Below are 24,125 nucleotides of genomic sequence, written 5' to 3'. Positions count from 1 at the left end.
CAGACAGCTGGAAGGGGGCAGCTTTCCTTGGCCAGGGCATGAACACTGGCTTAGCATCCTAGTGTTGCCTTTTGGGTGGGATATTGTTTAAAGCATGGAGGAGGGAAGAGGGTGTGAGGGTGCATGCAGCTCCACGTGCTGGGTGCCTGCAAGGGAAGCACTGCTGCCCACAGCTGCCCCAAGTCTCTGACAGAACTTAGAAGTGTTGGCACAGTTGCATGCCACATCACTGGGCCACATCATATCATGAGGCCAGTAAAGCTCCTTCTGCAGATACAGCATCTGCAGATATAGGAGGGCCTTAGGGAGCAGGAAGTGTGCCAGCTCACAGGGACAGTGACCCTGCTGCCCTCAGGGCTGTCCTACTTCTTTGGGGCTTAGAGAGTTTCCCTGTCCTTCGAACTGCAGCCCCAGCACAGAGAGAAGCCTTCTCTCGGTCCTTGGCCAGCCCAGCAAGGCCAAAATTAGCTTCCCCTTCGTGTGTGCTGAGTAGAAGAGCCACGATTTTATCTCAGAAAAGCATTATTGTATTCCTTGAGCCCTATCTTATCAGGGAAAGGAAAATGGGACTTTGACAAATTGCCTCTGCAGCAGCCGGAGTGAACACATGATTTTCAGTAATCGCCCACCCTGTGGTCGCCAGTGGCCACTATTGTTCCCAGAATTGGCTGTGCCCTGCGGAGTCTGGGCAGCCATGACCCTCCCGAAGGCAGGAGACCACACGGGCCCCAGCCACCCTCACCTTGGCTGCACCCAGTACATTGTGTTTGCAGGTGGGGATGCAGCTGGAGTTAGATTGATCCCTTTATCAGGAGCCTTCAAGTGCTGATAAGGTGACATTGCCTGCCTGGAGCAGGGACTTGAACTCTTTTGCAAGGGGAGATGGTTATCAGCAGTCTCTGGCAGGGCTGTGCTGGCTCTGCAGCCTTACAGCTGGAAGCAGTGCTAAGCTCTGAGCCTGGGACAGATAGGAAGGGTTTGTTTTGCTTTGCACAATGGCTGCTCAGATCCTGTCCAACAGTGGAGCAGAGAGCACGGCAGGACACTTCAAAGGCACTCAGCCTAGTGCTGTCACTACACAGCAGATCCAGAGTGGCCAGTGGCTGTCCTGCCCCTGGGACACTCAGCCTGACCCCAGGGACAGCTTGGTCCCTGAAATACCTGTTGCAACAGGAGACACATTGTTCCCAGTCCTAGGGCAAAGAGGATCATCACCTGAAGAGCTTATGGCATCTCACCAGGAAGTCTAAGAGCTACCCACCAACCCATCTCTGCCTGCAAGGCATCTATGCAGGTAGGAGAGCAGGACACTCCTGTGATCTCTTTGCTGCTGCAAGGCCACCTGGGGACCGTCCCCAGCAGTATGAGGTCAGAAAACCTGTTCAATGGGTCCACAAGCCACATTCCCTGGCAGAACAGGGAGCAGCAGGTTCTTGGCTCACATCTGCTGCAAACTACAGAGCAGGAGAAGACCACAGGGTGACTGATGGCCAGTGGGACATCCAGCATGACCCTGCCATGATGTTCCACAGGGGACCCTGCCTGGCCCACTCAGTTCACCTGGGAGGGGGAACAGCACTGGGACCATGACGGATGCCTGCAGTCCACCTCACTGCTTGTGCAATGCATTGTGCTTCATCCCCCTAAGCACAACTGTGATTGCTGGTGGGGTGATCTCCATCAGAGGTGCTGGTGCCGGTGTTAGCTCCCCAAAAACCCCAGCAGAAGCAGCCAGTGAGGGCTCCTGGGAGCAGGCAGAACTTACAGCAAACCATGTTGCACAGCTGTACAACACCTACCTGGTATTTTGATGCTTTGTGCCCTCTTTTGCTCTGCTGCTGGCTCCTGCTTCCCAGGGCCGGATGAAGGGAAAGACTGACAGGCGCTGCAAGTGTCACAGCCATGCCAGCAAAGCTGCTGCTGACTTCTGCATGTCTCCCTATGCCTACAGCTCAAACCTCTGCTTTCTAGAGCTGGGTTGTCAGAGTGAAACCAAATGGGAAAACCCCAGACTGACTGAATACAAGACCTGAAAGGGCTGAGGGCACTGATCTCCCCTTGCTGCACCTCATGGCAGAGGACAAGTCCAGCTGCTGGAAAATTGCAAACCACAGGAGTGTGTGATGTGCCTCAGGCCCTCCTGCGCAGCTCCTCCCTTTGCCAGATGCCATGGCTCCTACCCCGGGGACCCCCATGAGAAGGGACCAGGCACTGCTTGCCGGGCACAGCACCCATCCCACTGCTTTCTGAAGTGCAGCTGTCAATGATGGAACACCAAGGCAGCCCTTAGGACATGCCTCTGGGGCCAGCACACAGCAGATCAGCACAGCGTGACCTCCTACAGCTCACTCTGCCACTCCCAGTGCCACAGCCTGGGGGCTTCCTGGGCCAAAGAGCCAGCCCTGGCCTGCCTCCTTGAACTCCTCTCATCATTCATCCCAGTCTTGCTGCCCAAAATAGCCTGCAATGATTTCCACAGTTAATCTGGGCCTGCTCTGAGCCTGCAGGCTGTAATCTGAATTTGGCTCTAGCCAGCTTCATTTCAGACCTCCCTGTCCCCTTTCTCTGAGACACAGCACAAGCACTCCTCCTTTCCTCTGCTGTCTCAATGGTACCCACCCCATCACATCCCCTCTTTGGGAAAGGACGCTGCTGCAGAGGCTTGTCTCTATCCTTACAGAGATGCCATCTGTGCCCCTTGCACCTCTTCTCATAACCTGTTTAGCTCTGGACACTGGGGAGTGCCCAGTGCTGAACACACATCAGATTCTCTTCCAGCCCTTTCCCAACAAGCTCTCACACATGACCAGCCTCTTCGGCAGTACCTAATCCTGCTCCCAGCCCTGCCCACATGGATACCACTATGTCCCAGTCCTCCCCACTTTGAAACATAACCTATAACACATAGAACATGTAATTCCGTCCCTCAGCCACTCAGCAATGCTTTCAACATCTGCCACCAGCTTTGGGATGTTCACATACCCAATAGAAATGTATCACTAGCAAATACTGTGGCCTCATTTTTATCAGCTCTTCCAAAGTGTTTAAAGTAAGATTTAAAGCAAGACACCAAGCTGTGTCATACAACTGACACCCTTAAAGGATGCCATTCAGAGTGACCTGTACAAGCCCAAGAACTGGGTCTATGAGAACTTCAGGAGGTTCAACAAAGGCAAATGCAAGGTCCTGCACCTGGGTTGAGGCAACCCCTGATACCAATACAGAACAGATTGAGAGCAGCCCTGCCAAGAATTTGGGGGTGTTGCTGGATGGGAGGCTGGATACGAGCCAACAATGTGCACTGGCAGCTCAGAAACCCAAACATGTCCTCGGCTGCATCTAAAGCAGCATGGGCAACAAGTGAGGGAGGAGATTCTGCACTTCTGCTCTGGTGAGACCGCACCTTGCAGTACTACATCCACCTATGGGGTCCCCAACATAAGAAGGACATGGACTAAGTGGGACCAGGGCCAGAGGAGGCCATAAAGATGATCAGAGGGCTGGTGCACCTCTCCTATGATGAAAGGCTGAGAAAGTTATGGCTGTTCAGCCTGGAGACGAGAAAGCTTGGGGCAGACCTTAGACTTGCCTGTCAGTCCACAAAAGGGACCTACTGGAAAGATGAGGACAAACATTTTAGCAAGGCCTGTTGCGATATGACAAGTGGTAATGGATTTAAGGTGAAGGATGATTAATCTAAGTATAAAGTAGAAATTCTTTACAGAGAGAGGAAACACTGGAACAGATTGCCCAAAGGCTGGTAGTTGCTTCAACCCAAGAAACATTCAAGGCAGGGTTAGATGGAGCTCTGAACAACCTGATTTAGTTAAAGATGTCTTTGCTCATTGCAGGGGTGTTGGACTAGATGGTCATTGAAGGTTCCCTCCAACCCAAACTACTCTCTTGCAAGAGCGTAAATGATGGACACAGATGGTCCCATGGGATGGAGCAGGAGCAGGCCAGGATACCTTGGTCCAAGGCTCATTGTGAAGCACTGAGAACACCGTGCCCACTGCACACCCCTGTGACAGCCAGAGGCCCTGGCTCGGGAGATTCCAGCCCACAGGGACATCCTCCTGAGCTTTAGAAACTGGCTGAGGTGCCCACCCCAGCGTCTGCAGCAGAGACTTTTGTTTCACTTGAGGTTATCTTATCGCCATAGGAAAGGCAATACAGCAGAAGAATTTCCTTTCCTTTATGTTTCCAGCCTTTCCATTGTCTGGCGTCTGGATTTCTGAGCCTTGCCACTCACCAATGTGCTCAGGCCTTTGGAAATATGAATGCAGGGCCGTCTTATCAGCAGGAGCTCTGCAGGGCTCTTTTTGCTGGTGCAGGCAAACCAGGCAGGGTCTGGTGGCCCCAGGCCCCATCCACACCCCATTCATGAGCTGTGCAAGGCAGGTGCCAGCTCAGCAGTTCATTCAGAGGGATGGCAGTGCCATGCAGCAGAGCCTGATGAGAATTAACCAAGGCATTGAAACACCACAGTCTTCCAATTCTTTCTTCCTTACATGGCAGACCATGAATGAGGGGTCAGCCCCCCACACTGAGCACTGTAGACATACTCAAGCTGCTGAATGGGTTTCCACCTCACTGGTACATGTCTCGTGCTAAAGTTAGCAGCCAGGGATAACTAGGAAGCGTGGTGTGGCTCACCAGCAGTGAGCCACAGTGAGCACTGTCCCTTTCTCCTGCCTTCCTGGGTGGATCAGCTGGCTTCAATTCCACTGGGAATGGCTTGTAAGCCTAAATGCAGGGGGAAACAGCAGCACAATCACAAGAGGAGACTGATGGGTTTGAATCCAGCTGTGAGGCTACACCTCTCCCAAAGCCCCAGTTCAGAGAAGCAAGTGGTGAGAAAAGGGGACTCCCATGCCATATCTCAGCAAGACAAACTGTCTAGGAACTGTCCCTGCTTCACCAGGCAGTGCTTCAGTCACAACATAGCATGGCAGCCTGTGGTAGCACTCCAGAGATTCTCATCTTCCCCCAGAGCCCCAAAGCAGCACTTTCTGCTGCTTTGGCTGAGGTGCTTGGATATCCCAGAGGGGCTACAGTTTGCCTGAAGGTGCCTGGGCACAGCACAGAGCAAGGCTGAGCAGCAGTGCTGGGCTGGCTCCACTGCACCATCATATCCTCAAAGTCCCACTGTGAAAAGAAAGGAGCAGGCAGTGCCTCAGGTGGGTGCCAGGGAGCCTCAGGCAGCTCCCTGAGCAGCACGGGACCTGCACCACCTCCTTCCAGAAAGGGGAACTGGCTGCATTTGAAACTAGAAAGTTTTTGGTTCTCCCTTTCTCCATGGCAAAGTGCAAAGCAGAATAATGCTGGTTTCCATTTTTCTGTCACACTTCCCTCTCTGCACAGACAACGTGAGGAGAGGGCTCAGGAGCACAGTGTGGCCAAGCAAGGAGTGTGTCAAGAATAGGAAAATCCTTTTTCCCTGGGACCCACACAGCAGTTGTTCCTGAGCATTCCCCTGCACTGCCCTGAGCACAGCCAGTTCTGAGAAGCTCCAAACAGAGACACTCTTGCTGAAAACCCTGTGAAACCCCAAATGAGCCTGCACTGGTCTACCAACACTGACCAAAACAAAGGGGCTCTGTAGAGGCTTCCAGCTTGCCTTTGCTCTGGGCAGGCAGCAAAAGCCTGGCTAGACTGCAGGACCTTCCCTCATGGATGATATTTCTGGTTCTTTGCCTCAACTCCCAAGCGATGAAGAGCTGGTGACATTTCCAGAAGGGCAAACCCAAGTGTGCTCCACCCAGCACGTGCAGTTCTCCTGCCCTGACACCACCCATGGGACAGACCCTTTTCCCACAGCCACAGCAAGAAAGAACACTGGGGCAGAGTTCCTCTGACTCAGTAGCAGTTTCTTTTCCTCTTGTCCTCACCATGACCTCTCTTCATGTCCCAAGATGGCTTGGGCACCTCAGGCATTTAGCTTGGAGAGATTATTTTCTGAGGTACACTGGAGAGCTGCTCCCTGCCTCTCTCCCAGCTGCCTCAGAATATTTTTCCCCAGTATTTTTTCCCCTTCTGCAGAAAAACAAGAAAAAAACTCAGTAAAAAAGCTGGACTAGAGACACCACACAGGGAAGGGGCACAGCACAATATTGCTCCTCACAGACAAATGGGGTAAAGGATCCCGCAGGGGCCAGGCAATGGCATGAAGCTCCTCACAGGAGGGAAGGAGCTGTGACCAGAGAAGAAAAAAAAAAAGGTTGCTTCGTAATTTAAAGCAGAAGTATCTCAGGACAATTAGAAAAGACTTGCTTAACTTCCGTAGAAATAGCCTGAAAGGCCCTGTACTCAGCTGCTGCCTTCCATAGCCAGAGCCACTCTGCCCCCTGTGGTCCTCTTGGCCACCTCCTTGGCAGGGTGGCCGGGAAGAGCAGCTGGGGAGCCACTCTGCAGGGGTGTGGTGGGGAATCCCTGGGGATACACACCTCTGCTGGGATCCTGAACTGGAGCAGGACCCAGCACTGCTGCTGGGGGCACACAGGGCTGCTCCTCTGCCTGGGAAGGGCCGGCCCCTAACGGCAGGAGAGGGATCCCACATGGCAGTTCCTTGCTGCAGACTCCCTGGTAAAGAAAGCCATGACCCCTTTGATCCTTGACCTGAGACGCTGGGAAAAGACCAGACACCTGACCCCACAGCCCCACGGTCTGCAGTGGGGTGATGGGCAGAGGAGTTTGTGTAGTGCTGGCTCTGCCAAGCCGAGGGGAGCAAGGCTCCTACATCACCTGCCACCAACTGCAGTTAGAAGAGCCACAGCACCCACAACAGAATGGCTTAGGGATTTGCATCCTGGCATCCCCTATCCCTCAACTGCTCACCCATGGTACGTCAGGTTTCAGAAACAGAGTTAAAAAAAAAATGCTCTTCCCCAAAACAAGACTGCAAAACACATTTTTGTAGTAGCTTGATGGCCTAGATGACAGCTCAGACATGCAATGCCAAGTCTTGTGTGTGAAGCAGACTGCCAGTTCTCTGGTGATTCTCCAGGGCAGAGCTGGTGATTCCACCACAGGCTACCAATGCTGGCCCACAGATGTGGCACCCAGTGCCACACACAGCACAGACCCACCTGTGTGTCTCCTGGGTGCTGTGGGATACACTGCAGGCTGGTGTGAGGCTCCCTGAAGTGGGCAGAAGAGACCTGTAGGAGAACTGTAGTTCTCAACCAAAGTGTGAGATACCATAAAAGGCCAGTTCAGCTCCAAACCATATTCCCAAACCAGTTCTGCATTTCTGCTGCAGGTATCAGTGCAGGAGGTAACATCAGCCAAGAAAACAAGCTGCTTGCATTATAAAGCAAAGCTGCCTGAAAGAGCAAACAGAGCACGGGGGTGCTAGAAGTGCTGTGGATCCCAAAGAAGAGACTGGAGCCAGGAGCAGCCTGCACACTCCCTCTATATACAAAGCACTTGAAAACAGCACTCCAAAATGGAAATTTGCCTTCTCCAGAAAGCAGTGGAGCAGCAGCAGCTCATTCACAGGTGGCCAGAGCAGTGCACAAAGTCTCCTTTGTGTTGGCTCTGACAAGTGAGCAGTGCCCGCATGGCTTCATGCCTGCCAGCTGCTGCCATGTGGTGTACTGAGCTGTCAGCAAAGCCCAGCTGGCACTGCCCAGTGAGGGATGTGGTTCAGCAACACATCAAACCACCACAGGAAAGCATTAATTTGCCTCTTACCTATTTTGCCCACTGCTCAGTAACAGCATGAAATATTAACAGGTCTTTACATCCTTCCTCTGTTGAGGCAAGAGCCCTTTAGCACAGCAAGGAGCAGTTTGCATTTAACACCTGAGCACACAGTACTTGCTTGCTCATATTTACATTATCCTCCATTCACTCATGTAAACACTGCAAGTTGCTTAGCAGGTCTCATAGCAAAGGTTTCTGCAAGCAATAAGCAGTCATCCCAAGTCTCAGGCCCTGAAGATGTTTTTTACTCACTAAATCTGGAAGGGCCTACGTCGGGACACAGCCTGTCCAGCAAGGCAGCTCATGGAGACCAGCTAACAGGAAGGGCAGACAATGCAAAAGAAGAGAACTTGGGTATATGAAGCATGGGCTAACAATTCAAAATGCTTCAAAAGGAGAAAAACAGAATAGAAAAAATGTTTTTTATCTTCAATAAAAGATACTGCAACTTCGGTTTGACAGGTAATAACTTCACACAAAACAGGACAAAACAAAGAAGTGTTTCTGAGCAATCAAGTCCCTAAAGCATTTTAAGGCACAAAAGCAGATACCTTTCCTGCAAGGAGGGTGGAAAAGTCAGATCAGAGTGATCTGGTTCAGGCACAACCTTTTCAGGAAACAAAGATCACCTTCTCCAGGAGAACTAGATTAAACAGCCTCTCCTGAGAATCTACTTTCTGCTACGGTACACTGATTTAAAATACCACTGACCATATTAACAGTGTAATTATACATTAACTTCACACATGGCAGGGAACTATCTTCCCTCCAGTGATGTAATTAGGAACTCGAGAGCAGGCACTCCAGGGGAAGCAGGAGCTGAGGTGAGAGCTCTGCTGTCAGGGGACCCTCTCCATACAAAGTGCAAACTGGCTGTACAGGACACACACAAAGATTCACAAAGCCAAAACCGGCTTGGTTGCACACCCCACATTTGCAGTGGCTTTGCCCAGCAGTTGCTTACATCTCTCCATTCACATTTAAGGTCTGTAAAGTGCAGAATTACAAGACAGCAATCCCTTTTTATAGTATCAAGAGACCAGCATCATGTGTTATGCCACTACCTAAAAACAAAGCATGACTCGTCTTGGTGAGCTTTTCCAGTCCTGTAATGACTCCCTGTGCTGAATAAGAAATGAAGAGCTCTGATCATATGCACAAACATTTTCTCAGTAGGGCAGCTGAGAAGTAAATCTCACTTTAATCTGACCCCAAGTAAGTCAAGTCTTTTTAGCATCAAAAACTCATGTACTCTGCTAGTAGACAGTTCTCTGATGTAGAGCAATGAGACATGACACACATATAGGAAGTAAAGTCTCAAATATATTTAAGGACAAATTAGCACCAGTTTTTTAGCCAGTCATATGGAGCCAATGTTTTAAAATACCAGTGGGAAGTCACACAAAAACAACTGATACCAGCTCAGTGTAAAAGATATAAAAGCAACACTTTCCTTGCATGGTGTGCTCTGCTCAAGCTGGGAAATAGGGCGTGGTTACAGATTCTACAGAATAGGGCTGAGAATAGCAGAGAAGGAAGAGGGCAATAAAGATCATTTTGCCTCATCTGTCAACACACTAAAGCATTCTGTCAAATCAACAAACAAGCCTTAAAGACAAAAGAAAAAAAAAAGATGAGCAATAGTGTCTCAAAATGTAACAAACATCACTCATTGAAATTCAACTGTTTAAAGATTTTAGTCAGTTTTACAGGACTTGCTTTGATTGCAAGAGCTATAAAATACATCCTTTATGGAAGGAAAAAACATTCCTGCACAGCTCCATCTGCTCCCATTGAAAGGATGTTTCAGCAGCAGTCAAATGTCTGGGCAGGCTTCCAGATAACAGGAACAACCAGGTCTCTTTTGTTCTCAGAAGGGGTGAACTCCAGCCACCAGAGCCCTCTCTCATCCCCTGCCAGTCCAATCCACTGCAGAGCTCCCAGGTGAGCTAGTGATGCCCATTTATCTGGTTTTTTTTCCCCCTCAATTAAGGCCTGTGAGACAGTGCAGTCCCTGCCCTGAAAAGGCAAGATACTGGTGCCACAGCTAAGCCTCCAGGTGCTTCGTGATCCTGCGGATTTTCTCTTTCTTGTTCCTGTTCCCGTGTTTTTTCCAGGGCTTACCTACCACATTGGCAGGGTTGGGTGCAGTGGCAGGCACGAGGCCGCTCCCAGGCCGGTACCCCATGGCAGCCCGGACCCCTTTCACCAGGGCACGAACGTTCTCCTGGAAAAGGAGACACAACCACCAGTGACCGAGGAGAAGATACTGAACCACTGCAGTCTGCCAGTAAAACCAGACACAGGCAAGCTCAGGCCCTGCTCCAGAGCTGCAGGAAGGTCACAGCAGGCAGCCAAAGCCTGCCAGCAGCTCCAGATCTGCCAAGCTGTGCCGGGTTCCCCAGCGTCTGCCACTGATGTGACCCTGTGTCCCAGCCAGTATCAGCTCCAGCACCAGGATGGATCCTCACAGCCTTTGCTCTGTGCACAACAAATTGCCTTCACAAATAAATCTGGCAACCAGGAAAGCCACAGACCAAAATAAGTTGCTTGAGTCTGGAGTGTGGGCAGCACTGACAGGGCTCACAGCTTGTGCCAGCACTTTGGGCAGACAGAGCAACAGTCTGGTAATCCCAAAAATTCTTTTCAGGTCACAGTTTTCTGAAATAGCTCACTCTTTTTTTTGAAAACAGCCTGAGTTCTTGTTTTCAAAATGCATGATTATCTTAGCTGTGCTAAACAAATGTGCTCCCATCCAGCTAACCAAACAGGATGAAACATGCTATCTATGACCCATTCTCTTCATGGTTAAAAACCTGTTCTAATCTTTGTCAGGTATGCAGATCTGGTCAGTTATGGATTTCATAGTTCACTATGAATCATTAATACACTTTTTCAGTAGTGTAGGGACAAAACAGATCCCTGCGGGATCTAACAAGAATTATACAAGTAAAGAAAAATTCCCATTTTCCACTTAATTTTAAGATTTCTTGACTGAATTTTAAATCAATTTATATTATTTTCATCTGATTTCAGGTACTGAGTCAAAACCTCCAGGTAGAACTAAATCAATTGTCCTAAAAAAGCTTATCACATCCTCTAAATACATCAGCTCAGGAAAGAAATGTCAGTTTGAAGGACTTGTTATTTCAAAACCATGTTCTGGGTCAGTTGCCATGTCATTCCTCCTTGTCTTTCGCCCCACCCTCCTGTTTGTCCAAGACTGATGTCTGATTGCTAATGACAAGGGTCACCCTGCTGACCTCTGACAAATCATCTGTGCACACCTCATTAGCAATCTTTCTGTCACCTAGGACATTCCCAGTGATTTAGGAGATAATAAAAAGAACAGAGAGCTGTTGGGTAGAAATTACATGCAGATCCCACAACATCCAAGACCATTAACTCAACCCAGCACACCTCCACCATCAAATGTGATTTTGCCCCAGTAACTACAGGTGAGTGCTGCAGCAAAAATCCCTAGAACAAATCTCTTCCAGAATTTACCTGATGGAAAAACGTTTTGTCCACCACATTTTCAATTTGTTTTGCTTTGGTATTTTTCTCAGGCTTCACCTGTCCAGGGGCTTGCAGAGTTGTACTGTCAGGGCATCTTTGATGTTGGTGCTGAAAGTCATCTGGGTCAATGCCAGGAGGTGGGTGGCAATATAACAGCTTCCCCTGTCAAATCAATGGGACACGGTTATCACAAAGAAAATTCAGAGAGGAAAGAAACAACTCCAAACCTAAGAAGGGCCTGAAGTTCAGAGGCTCACACTGGCAGACTATCAGTACACTTCATTTCTTCTCCCAGGTAACAACTGGTTTGACTCCTAAGCTAAAGTACCGTTCCATCTCTACATCGAAGTACCATTTGCAGCTGCAGTGTCCAGCTGCAAACAACACAGAGCAAAACTCTCAGGAGCACCGTGGGATCCTATAAGAAATTACCAACAATATGTTGCTGAGAGGTGCTACAGAAGCACGCAGTATTACAACACTCAGAACAACAGTCCTTAGTGCCAAATATTGGTCCAAATGTACATTATGGGTTCATTTCCTGAGTATCTGCTAACTATTTTTGGAGATATTATTATTTATTTAGCTGGCACCATATTTTTTAGTAATCACCTTTCTAAGATTAGGCAGCTCAAGAAATTTAATTTATTCTTTTAAAACATAAAAGCAACCCAATTTAAAGAGTTTTTGATACCTGGTGATTTTATCCAGAGAAATGGAATTTACTTTATTGTACTCCAGTGCAACATTTAATTCACCTCTGAGAAAGGAAGAAAACCCAGATGTAGGAAGCACTTACATTGACATAATCTTTTAACACATATCGAGCTGATCTCGGCTGGTCTGGCTGTCCATGAGCTGTCATAAAGCCCCTCATATCTAGAAGAGAAATCCAAAGTATATTCTGTGTAAGTACAAGAGAATGTTAGTATATTTTCCTCTGCTGCCTAACCACCCATCTGTATTCTTTCTCAAAATACTCCCTTAGAAGGAGGCTTCTCTTGGGGAAAGCAGGGGGAAAAAAGGGAAGAATTTTGGTGACTGTAAAGGTACTGAAGAAACATCCTGACTTGAAAGAAATTATTAGAGTTGACATCTCCCTACTAGCAGAAAACTGCTAGGGTTTTATTTTTGTTTTAAAGGCAAAGAATGAGAATTCATTGCATTCTTCAAAGTCAGTTCAGACACAGATGGTGAGAGGTGTGTGAAAGGGTAAGAGCACCCTTTCAGTATAGACTGGTAGGGCATTTCACCAGTATCTTCCATATCATCACTATATCTGTCAAATGAGACTGGCAAAGCACCACTCCAACACAGGAGATGAGCCATTAACAACGATCATTCATGAGACGAGGGCAGGTCCTGTTGAAGAGGTCCAATGCACAACAGACCCAAGCTGGGCCTAATTTTCCAACATTCTCCTAAGGCCATGTTCAGAACCATGCACACAGTGGAGGTTTTAAAAGGATCATCACTCACATCCATATGCTGTTAGCAGCTCTTCAGCTGTTGGCTTTCGATTTGGGTTCTCATCTTCCCTCGGCCTTATGATATTTATTCCATATGTTGCTTCCAAAATGTTTCGTGGGATATGCTGGCAAACATAAGCTAGTGAAGGAAACCACTTTGTAATTTACAACTACACAAGTAATCTTGCCCTTGTCACCCTAAGAGCACACACAAAGAATGACTTTTGGATTTTGTTGCAAACCAGAAAAATAACACAAGTCTGACAACATGACTAAGCTGAAATGAGATAGGAAAACACCAGCACAGCAGGACTGTTTTACCCAGTATGTCCCACCTCCCTCAAAGCACAAGCACATCTGCTGCTAAGCAGGGCTGGAACATTTTACTTGGCATACTCCAGACCCAACCCCTGCATGCACTCTCACAAACCCCATGCAAAGGATATTAGAGAAATAGGTGGAACATGGTCCCTCATCTGATCTATAGGCAGAATTCCAGAACAAATCATTTCTGCCTTGGTACAGACGAAAGATGGCATCACCAGACCGGGGCAATCACAAAGGCACAGGCCAGGCTCTACATACAGGGTCTACACGATAAATAACTCATTAGTTCACTATGGCAAATTGGTGTCCATGGAGAAAAAAGGGACAACAACAACAAAATCAAATGCATAAACAAAACATGGATGCAAATGATACTAATCAGAAATCCTACTAACACAGACACCTGCCCTGGTCCCAGCCAATGAATTAAGGAGATCAGATGTGGAAGACAGCAACACTTTCAAAGTTCCTAAATAAGGTGTCCAGATGGGAGCAGCAAGATCTTCAGCTTTCCAGCCTGATGGGAGAGAAAAAAGCACTCCAGAAACCTTTAAGTGTGTGGGACCTTCTGAAACAGGTAGGACTTTGGAAAGTACAAATCACACAATGGTCCCACACTATAGCATTGGAGCTGCTACCTCAAAATCAAAGCTTGATCAATATGAAAATATCAGCAAAACTACATTTATTCACAGCAATGATGTAGACAAGGATAGTTTGAAACCTTGACCTTAACCTATTTAGAGGAACACTCACTTTAAAAAGCTTCTCTCCTCATGACTAGTGTTGGGAAAAAAAGGGACAAGGTAACTAAATAAAATCAGGAGATCGAAAACATGCCCCATTGCACAGCAGCTCTCATGAGTGGGTCAAAATCAAGCATAAGTTTAGAAGCAAGAATTAAAGTTCTAAAATTACACACATTAAGGCCACCCCTCTCCAACCTACTCTGCTGGCCACAGTTCAGGCTGGCAGAGTTCTCAGTGAGTGTATGTGGCTGCTACTAGGTCATAATGAAGCTCTCTTCCACTTGGAAAAAAGAAATTATGAGAAGACTGATGTTATGTGTTAACAATACCTGAAAGTGTTTTGTACGGCCTGGTGTAGCAGACACCGACACCTTCTTATTTCCAAGGATTGTGTTGATGGTTGAACTTTTGCCAACATTGGGGTAACCCACCTAGATGACAAAGAAATGAAATGTTAACAGGTAGGGTGATGCCAAAAGACTGACAGAGCTCTGACATGGAAGTTCTTTAATAAAACTTATTTTAAAAAAACTAGGGCAAAAAGCAGGGCACACTGAGCTCCAGGAACTTCAGTATTAATCTTTGCATAAAACCCACAGTGGTTTGTGCTTCCTAGTTTCTATACTCTAATAGGAAGCCAGGCTACAGGATGAATTTTTCCCATTGAGGGCACATCAAATAAAATTTAGATTAAGTAAGTTCCATTTAAGCATAAAGTCCAACTCACCAACCCAACATTTACTTCCCCATCCTTCACCCTTGGTCCATTGTGCATAGTTTTGAATATCTCCAGCAGCTCATTTCTCTGTACCAGATGGCTGAAGTTCCTGATGTTCCTGTTCTGTTCCTGCACTCCACACTGCACTGCAGCACTATCAGTCCTGCTTTTCATCCTCTCTGGAGCAACAGCATTTATGTCGTCACCAGCTTCATCTTCAGAACAGGTTTGCCAGTCCTCCTCTTCCTCATCTTCACAGTCTTCATATTCATCACTGCTGTTATCATCACTCCCCAGAACCTGGTTTACACTTTGCCAAGTGGTGCCTGTGGAGGCTCTTTCTGTGCTCCCTTGTGCTGTGTTGTCATGTCCTTGACTGGAGCCTTCATCCTCAGAACTGCTCTCGTGCTCCGCTCCCCCCTCAGCGCCCAGCTCCTGTGGGAACAGCAGTGCAGAGGTGAAATGCAAAGACAACACCAAGCCTTGCTGCTGGCTGCAGCTGCTGTCATCAGCCAGATCCCAAGAGCTGACAACTCATCGTGTTTACATCACACTCGGGTTTTTTAGAGCTCTTAAGTAGGATATAGGAAAAACTAGCCCGTTTCAGGGGAAAGACAAAAGTATTCCAAAAGGGACTGTTCACAGCTTCTCTGTGAGGTCATTAAGAAGTTCCTCTCCAGAATGAATGCGTGCCCACACAAACTAGTTTTTTTAAATTAAGTGTTCCGAGTAAAAGGAATGAATGTTGTTTTTTTAGAATGTTCAGAACACTAAGCCAGTTTGTTTCATGTCTAAATATTTCATTAAATAATTTCAAGCTATTTTGTTTTCAGTACATTTCTTCCCTGTAAAGAGTTTACATTCAAAATGAAGATATTTTCACAACAATAGTAGACCTTTCTTCCCAAAAAAGAGAACTAATACCTTCAGTCTCACTTTTAAACTGGTCTATAAAAGCATTTTATACAAGGACTGTAAACCAGATGAACAGAGTAGGTATTTTTGGAAGGATATATGGGATATTCCACACCTGAATGGCTATAACAGAAGAAAGCAGCACCTACTAATAACATGCAATTTGGGGTAGCAGCTCAGTTTGTTCCACTGGGTAAATGGCTTTCAGGTACTTTAGGCTCTCCAAGAAACACCTCCCCTCCCTGGGAAAGAAAAAGACCTCTGTACAGATAACCCCATCCCTCACAGCATCCCTCTTGGAAAGGTTTCCAATTGTTTCAATGAGTTAAGAGTTTGCAAGCAGGTCTACAAGGGCCGTTTCTGTCTTCTGCACTTTGTTCACCACTTCACTCTCCTCACTTTTGTCTCTGAATTTATCCTTCAAACACTGTTTTACAGCTGCACAGGTCTTTAAAATAATCCTTTTATGCTCAGGTATATCACAAGGATAGCTGCAAAGCAAGTTACCAGCTGCAGCCAGCACAGACCTAGTCTGAACTGGTCACCTACAGTACCTTTGATTCTCCACACAGCCGTTCACACTCTGCCAATGCTGACCAGAACACCACCTTGACACCTTCTTTCTCAAAGAACTGAGCCCAAGCAGCACGCTGCTCTTCACTCAGCAAATCTGCTTTATTGATCAGGATCATGTTCTCCTTGTCATTACTGACTTCCTTAACGTAACTTTCCTAAGGAAAACAAGAGAAGGATCAGTTTGTACTCTGGTTTTGACTCCTTCCACCCCAAGGCAACACAAGAGCAGCAAATTACTCCATGCAGCTCCACATGAGTGTAACCAAGCTTCCCATCCCTGGGCTGGTGGAAGTGCTGTTCAGCAAACAGCTGCAAGAACAAATTGGAGCATGCAACTACCACAATACAGCTTGTTGTTTGCCACGTGTTCAAACACCTTGTCTGCTTAGAGCTGTAACAAGATATTAATCAGCGCCCTGCAGCAGGAGTTCCTCAGATAACTATTTGAGCAATTTCATGTCTCCCTGATGCAGTGGTCTATAACCTATCATTACAATTGTCACTTCAATAATTTTTGATCCTTTGTAATCCTCGCCCACTTTATTCCACTATTCTTTTACATAAGACAATTTCTTTGTGTGAAGACACCTCTAGTGGGTAATGAGGAATAATACAATATAATATCTGCAATGTAACATGTGCAGAAGTGCCTCTAAATCCACACTATTCTGTGTGAAATACTGAAAGACAAAGAAAAAGAATTTCATGCCAGAATACTTGCATCAATTAGTAAAATATCAACTTAGGCACAACAGCAAAACAGCTTCAAGATGGCTGAACGCATTAAACAAAAACATATCACATAAACATTAAGACATAAAATGAAGAAAACATTCAAGAAAGTGGTTTACTTACCAGATCTTGACATCTAAACAGAAGGGGATTTCTGGCATCTACTATCTGGACTACAATATCACTGCAAAAGTAAAGGAAAGCCCCATAAAGTACTCCTTTTTACTCTGTCTCAAAGGAACCAGTATGACACAGCAATTATTCACTTTTAGGTTTTGCTTGGAACTTTAATAGTTTTAACTGTATTATCCTACTAAATACCTTTACTCAACCACAGAGCATCTCAGCAGCCCACCTTCCCAACAGAGCCATGCTTGTGCTACAAGCCAGTACTGCTGTACAGTGTTTCCTCCTTACTTGGCTCATTCTGCTCTACAACTGCACAGCCAGCAAGAGGGAACAAAACATGCCAATTTTGCCAACCCAGCTACCATTCAGAAATGCTCAGCAGACAAGAACCACAGTAGTGATACTCCATCTTTTAGAATGCTACGAAAAAAACTGTGATAACACAATTTTATTTCTGTCTATTCTCATCCTCAGCTGTGGCAGGATGGTTACAGAGAGAAGAGGTGGTTTTCCTACACAGAGAGATATTCTGGAACACTGCTGTCCTCCTTGCATGGAACAACATGTACGAAGCCTCCACAAATGACCCGCAGATTCTAAGCATTTGATATTGGGTATTTTCAAAAGTTCCTCCGTGCTCTTTTTGCCACAAAAAGCATAAAACAATGAAAAAATAGCCTTAGACTTCAGTAAAATATATGCCTCTCACATGCATGCAAGGCCTTGCAACATGCTTTTAGGCAACACCTTCCAAACCCAGAGACCAGGTTGCCACCACATACACGAGCAGGACTCATTAGTTAATTAACTCACAGGACTCACAGTAATTAACTGCAATGTCCTCAGATCCCAAAGACATCCATGTTCTTTCATCAAAAGGAGAGGAAAATTTAACTACAGCCTCTTCCACTAGAACTTCTCCAGGCAAGTAATTTAAAATACTGCCATGTATTATCACACGCTGATTCTATTTGTTTGACAGGGATTTCTGTCAAGTCAGGACAGCTTTAGAACACCATGGGTCAAATGGAAGAATTTCAAGCCTCACTAAGCAGTTTGTTACGTATTAAAAAAAGAAAAAAAAAAATCAATAATCCCCCTCCAGGGAATAATTTAATAAGCCACATGGGTACAAAGAGGGACTGCACAGTTTCAGACATTCAAAGATCAATACAAGAGAAAGCTGACACCATCGTACTGGGATGGGATACAGAGAAGTCACTGAGCCACACCGCTGGGAACTAGTCTGCAGCAAATACATGGAAAAGTCTGATAATAGATCAAATTATCTGGAAAGGTTAAAGGACTGAGTGACTTTTCCATTCACTTCTGAGACAGCACCCTCACTCTACATGAAATAAAAGGCTTCAACAGGAGCAGAAAGGCATTAATAACACATTCCAGTCACCTCAAAACACCCAGTACACTCACACTGCACATCATGATACCCTACAATGGATGCTCCTGAGCAGCACTCTCCCAGCCAAAGGCCCAGCAGCACTCCGTACAAAGCCCCTTCTGTGAAAGGACCAGCTCACCATGACCTCACTGGTGAAGTATTTTTCAATTTTAGGAAAGTGAGATGTGATTATCTCAAACTTAATTACTAGTGAAATTAAATGCCCCAGTTAGATTAATGTAGTAAATAGCACTCCGATTGTATTACAGCTCAGCAGAGCAAACAAAGCTATTCCTGTGATATGACAGCCTGTTGTCTTCTGTGCACTGCTGCAACTTCTCTGTGTGGCAAAGGGCCAAAGACCAACAGGTTTCTTCTTTCCCAACATTTCTTAGTCCTTGCCTCCTGCCCCTGAACCTCAGCTGCAGCTGTGTGACTGGGAAAGAGGGGAACAGGTTAACCTTGGCAAGAGACCTCAAAGTCACATTCTCAAAGGAGGCCTCCCATACTGAGTTACTGGAGGAGGCCAAGAGCAGCAGCCACTGAAGAATCTTCAGGGACTCACAGTGAGCCACCTGCAGATCACAGTGCTGAGAACCAGCTGGAACCACTAAGAAGCTGCCCTTCTTCACATCACATTTTGATCACTTCCAAACAATACCACTGCACTGCTGATATAAAACATTACTAACTTAATAACTTTTCCTGTGCTGAGACACTTGAAGATTGTCTCAAAAGCTACAGTTCATGAAAATACGTTCAGCATCACTTTTTAGAAAGCAGACAGCAAAATACTTTACCTTCTTTCAATGACTCTCCAAAGCTGACGCCAAAATTCCAAGTTTCTTTCAAATGGGGTTAGAATTAACTTTTTCTCTTCCTCGAGGCTAAGGCAAAACAGAAAAAATGATGTTACAATTGGTCCATGGCAGGCTGTAACCTCACTACGAGTTCTTCCCTAGATCCAAAAGGCTTTAGTTCTGCAGAGAGCAATCAAACCAAACTCATACAGAGGTACTGTTTCTGATGTTTTTGCAGACAGATCACTGCTGTCAGCGGCACCTGATCTTGTCAATGCAGAAGTGGTAAAAGATGGAAAGAACAAGAACTCATTAAGAGTCTGCCTGTGAAATTTGAGAGCCACCATAACAAACAAGGAAAGTTATCCCAGATGCCAGCAGTTATTTCTTAATTGAGTACCACTTGGAAAAAATAATTAAATTTGAGGATAACCTGAAATAATCTCTATACAACCTTTAACTTGGTGTTACCACTACCTAAACAATTTCACTCAGTGTAAGCATGGGTTTACAGGGTGTGAGCAGATACCACTCAACCCTCCAAGCCAGCAGATGCAGCACCAGACCAGCACAAGCTGCTGTATGCAGGCTGGCAGCACTGCCTTCTATTCAGAGCAGCACTGTTGTGTCTCTTCAAAGACACACCCAGTAACCCTCCACTTCACAGATGAATGAAGAACATCACATGCCATCCTGAATTATTTAAATGAACATGCACACACAAGACAGCTTTGCAGAGCTGACCACAAAGACATGCTGGACTGTGGCAGGGATGTCCAGCTTTCCAGGACAAGTACAAGAGAGCTACTGAATAGACTTTGTTTTATTGGTCCAACAAAAATAAGTACAACCCACTGCCTCCTGTGTCACTAAATGCCACCAGCTACTTACCCAGCCACAAGCAGCATACTCACTGGGCAAGCTGTCGCCTCCACTCGAGAAAGCTCTCTCTCTCTGCTTGCTTCAAGTCCTCTGCACTGGTTGTCCTATCCCAGTGTGGCCTATAAGAAGCATATTTTGGAGTGAATGGTCAGAAGTAGCAGTCAGTCCAGCTACATGACTTCAGGAAACAAAGAACATAAACACCACACAATAGGAATGGTTCAGATGTGCATTCACCTGTTTTCAGCAGCTTAAAGTACACCTTCTTTCCTTGTTCCTTCCAAACTCCATTAGCAGAGAGCATGTACACCAAATACCACACAGCTGTTTTCTTGAGCTAAGTTTTGTATGGTCCTTCAGATGGGGATTAATCTCTCTGTTTGCCATTTACAGAGATCTGGAAAGGCTTACCAGGCAGCCTGGATGCACCAGCTACAGCAGTGCCAAGCTTTGGGCAGGAAAGCCACACCATCAGGCCAGAGAGGCTGGCACTGGCAGCACTCACATGCAGACAGGCACACGTGCTGTGGGTTACAGCCAGTTCATGCAGGTTACTTAGTGACTTCTCCAAAAGCAGGGTATTTTCAACCTGAGGGCTGTCCTCAAGCTTGCAGTCACAGAGGGATCAGCCACAGAGCCCCACACAGCCAAGAGGCACCCAGGCCCGGCCCTGCAGAACGCACCTCCGCGGGATGCGCAGGAACTCCTGGTTCTCCTGGTGCAGCTGCCGAACGCGCTGGGTCTCCTGTGCCGTGAGCAGCCCCGTGTAGCTCTGGGCAGACACGATCTGGGCATTCAGGCGCTCTGAAGGGAGAGAGAGTCACCCAAAGCCACCCGTCCCCAGCCCTGCTACCCCTACGCCCCCAGCCTGTCCCTGCAGACCCCAGCCCTGGCTCAGGACCTCACCACCTGCCCCCAGCTCCCTCCCAGCCAGACCCACTGCCGGCCCCCACTCGCACTCGCTCGTCCCAGAGCCGGTGTCACCCCGCCCCGGGATCCCCTCATCAGCCCCCGGCCCAGCCGAAGCCCCAGGCCCGTCCCGGCTGCTCACCGGCCACGAAGCGGGTGCCGGCCAGCTCGGCCGTGGCCAGGAACTCCTCCAGCGGGCTCTGCTCGGGCGCCGACCGCAGCTCCGGGCCGCGCTCCGCAACCACCTCGCTGGCGTGCAGCTGCCGGGACAAGACACCACCGTCAGCCCGGGCCGCCCCGACCTCTGCCGTCTCCCCGGCACCCGCCTTACCCATGAGGAGGCGCCGCGGCGCTCCAGCCCGCGCTGCCGCTGCAGGGAGCGCCCGAGCCCATCGCTCCGCTTCTTGCCCATGTGCCGCGGTCCCCTCACGGCCGACGGAAGGGGCGGGCGGACGGCAGCGTTCTACCGGCTCCCCTCCACCGCCCCTTCCGCCGCCCGGCGCCCCGCGGTGTGCCCGCCCCGCGGTGTGCCCGCCCCGCGGTGTGCCCGCCCCGCGGTGTGCCCGCCCCGCGGTGTGCCCGCCCCGCGGTGTGCCCGCCCCGCGGTGTGCCCGCCCCGCGGTGTGCCCGCCCCGCGGTGTGCCCGCCCCGCGGTGTGCCCGCCCCGCGGTGTGCCCGCCCCGCGGTGTGCCCGCCCCGCGGTGTGCCCGCCCCGCGGTGTGCCCGCCCCGCGGTGTGCCCGCGGCTGCCAGCAGGCGGCGCCTCCGCACCGGCACCGGCAGCGGCCCGTAACGACCGGACACGGTCCGAGCCTGCACTGCGGGAGGTTTAGCTTGGACATTGGGAGGAATTTCTTCACGGAAAGGGTGATTAGACGTTGGAGTGGACTGCTCAGGGAGGTGGTGGAGTCACCGTCCCTGCAGGGGTTTAAGGATGTGGCACTTAGCGCCGTGGTCCAATTGATATGGTGTTGGACTTGATATTAGAGGTCTTTCCCAACCCAGTTGGTTCTGTGATTATCCATCCATCCATCCATCCATCCATGCATCCATCCATCCATCCATCCATCCATGCATCCATCCATCCATGCATCCATCCATCCATCCATCCCTCCATCCCTCCATCCCTCCATCCATCCATCCATCCATCCACCCATCTTTCCATCCCTCCCCACCTATGGTGCTCAGCATGGACACACATCTGGCTCTCCGCTCCTCAGGCCCAGTTCTAACCCCCTCCCTCCCACAGCAGCTGCCAGCCCCACCAGGAATGAGCCCAGGGGCACAGTTCGCTCCCACCCCAAGGTGGGTGCTGCGGCAGGAGCCCCTGGCAGGGCGGTGACACGCAGGGCTGACAGCCCCAGCCCAGCCCCAGGCAGTGGCGGTGGGGCCAGTTTCTCTTGCTGGTTCTCCCTGCTGCAGATGCTATCAAACCACAGCGTGCAAAACCCTGCTCAGCAGCCAGCCATAGGGACAGGGGTTTGTGCCTCCCTCTGGGGAAAGACACTAGCTCCTGTGGCCGAGGTTGACCCCGCACCCTGTAACACACCCAGGACAGTGCAGGTTCCCTTTCCCTAGTGCCCATCATCCAATACAGCAAACAGTGCATGTGAGGAATGATGCTGGCAAAGTGGGACTGTGGATGCAGCTGTGGGAGGTACACTATGAGGTTGCTGGCAAAATCTAGCCAGAGTCTGGGCATCTTTGCCAGACAGAGGACATTGCATGACCAGGCAGGGAACCACTGAATGGGTTTCGGCAACAGCCGTTGTGGCTGGTCCGGGTCAAGATGGGAGAGAAGGTTAAATTAATAAACAACTCGACCTGTACTTGCTCACTGAACTGATTTATGAAGCATTTCTACTTTATGGGTGTTGGGTTGAGGCCAGTTAGTTTTCACTACAACTCTGTAATGTGCATCAGTTGTAACTGGAGAATAACCTGTCTAATCCCAGAAACAGCAGCAGACAAAGCTTAACTTCAAGAGCTGGCCATTAACAGCATGGCAGCATGCATAACCCCTGGGTGGGAGTGGTCTTTTCTCTCATCTCTTCTCTTTTCTTTCTTTTTTCTTTTCTCATGCTTTATGATGCTTCCCCATGATATATGCCCATTACGAAGACAGAATTTTTCTTTTCTTCTTCTTTTCAAAGCCAGTAATTCCGGCATAAATTTCCCAAGGGCGTCTGAACCTTTGCCATGCTCATCCCAGTCTCTGCCACCACCACCAGCCTGGTCTGGCCCCTCCTTTTCTTCCTAAAGACAAATAAGAGAGATGAAAGGGGACTCAGCAGTCGCCTTTTCATTTAGGCGAGGTGCTTCAATGGAAGGCTGGTGGGCTGCAGACAGCAGGCAGAGATTTAGTAAAATCATTTCTAATCAAGACATCTTTAATAAAACCATCTCAAGTCTTTATGTGGGCACTGAAGCAGTAATATAAATGCTCATTGTTGTCTTTCTTTTGTACTTCAGTTAAAAGTTACCTTCCCTCTACAATGCATAATCACCAGCCACAGCAGCCAGCCAGCCTGGCCGATCCCCACGCCTTGGGTCTGGCAGCACTTCTAACCCTACAGCTGAGGCACGTGCAGAGCCATTCCCAGGCTGCCCAACCACAGGCAAAATGCTCTAAAAATCCCATTGGTACAGCCCTGGCAGCACAGCCACGGCACAGAGTGCAGAGTCCAGTGGACCTCCATGGGACACTTGCAGCTGGCATGAACTGGAAACAGACACTCAAGGACAGGCAGAAGTGCTGGTGCGGTGGGAAAAGGAGGCTTTCTTGCCACCTGCAGCCCGTCCTGGGGCAGGGAGGTTTGAGGGTAACCTGAAGAACAAAGGTCTCTATGTTTAGATTGTGATTTTTTCCCACATGTTGCCCTTCTCCCCCACATCTTTCCCCATTTCTAGACTGAAGTGCTTCAGGGACAGTTAACTTGCAGGTATTTTCTACCACCTTTGTGAGACCTACTTAAGCATTGCCCAAATTGCCCTCATTCTTGCAACAGGTACATTTCTGGGCACTTCATAAACACCAAGAAATTATTTCTGTCTGATTATGCCAGCAGCACTGCGAGAATCACTTTGAACAGAGCAGTGCTGAAGGAGATACAGACTGGGTCATCCAAGTGACAGAAACATCAGAGCTAGAGGAGTAATTGCATATTTCTAATTGCCATGTTTCTCATCCCTCTCCCACTGCTTTGCTTTGCCTACCTGAGCAAGACAGGCTGCTACTGGTCTTACCTGAACACGACAGCCTGCAGCTCCTAGAAGACATTTATGCATGGATTAA

General features: G+C 48.3%; 1 protein-coding gene across 2 annotated transcripts; it reads right to left on the bottom strand.

Annotated features, from left to right (window-relative positions):
* Window positions 1-9,010: 9,010 nt before the first annotated feature.
* LSG1 (large 60S subunit nuclear export GTPase 1) lies at window positions 9,011-21,277 on the bottom strand. 2 transcript variants are annotated; one of them, XM_066326411.1, is made up of 14 exons: window positions 21,163-21,277; window positions 20,974-21,091; window positions 20,606-20,726; window positions 19,955-20,041; window positions 19,041-19,127; window positions 16,836-16,896; window positions 15,959-16,135; window positions 14,499-14,924; window positions 14,101-14,202; window positions 13,142-13,285; window positions 12,706-12,829; window positions 12,026-12,105; window positions 11,215-11,388; window positions 9,011-9,934 (listed from the first exon to the last, which is right to left on the bottom strand). In XM_066326411.1, the coding sequence occupies exons 1-14, from the start codon at window positions 21,241-21,243 to the stop codon at window positions 9,755-9,757; spliced, it is 1,962 nt and encodes a 653-aa protein (XP_066182508.1). In that variant the 5' UTR covers window positions 21,244-21,277; the 3' UTR covers window positions 9,011-9,754. The 2 variants fall into 2 exon arrangements, with proteins under 2 accessions (XP_066182508.1, XP_066182509.1); XM_066326412.1 differs by lacking the exons at window positions 20,606-20,726; window positions 20,974-21,091; window positions 21,163-21,277 and having other exon boundaries at window positions 19,932-20,043.
* Between the last annotated feature and the right edge of the window lie 2,848 nt (window positions 21,278-24,125).

Source organism: Sylvia atricapilla, chromosome 10, assembly GCF_009819655.1.
Source record: "Sylvia atricapilla isolate bSylAtr1 chromosome 10, bSylAtr1.pri, whole genome shotgun sequence".
Lineage (NCBI taxonomy): Eukaryota > Metazoa > Chordata > Aves > Passeriformes > Sylviidae > Sylvia > Sylvia atricapilla.
The sequence above is the reverse complement of the archived record's forward strand: the minus strand, read 5'-3'. Positions and strand labels throughout refer to the sequence as shown.

Excerpts from the sequence above, each read along its gene's own strand:
- LSG1 (XM_066326411.1), bottom strand. The coding sequence starts at position 21,243 with ATGGGCAAGAAGCGGAGCGATGGGCTCGGGCGCTCCCTGCAGCGGCAG. Across the intron at positions 14,925-15,958 it reads GGCTGTGTGGAGAATCAAAG|GAGCTGGGCGCTGAGGGGGG; the intron begins GTACTGTAGGTG and ends CTGTTCCCACAG. Across the intron at positions 11,389-12,025 it reads TGTTAAAAGATTATGTCAAT|GGGAAGCTGTTATATTGCCA; the intron begins GTAAGTGCTTCC and ends TTGATTTGACAG.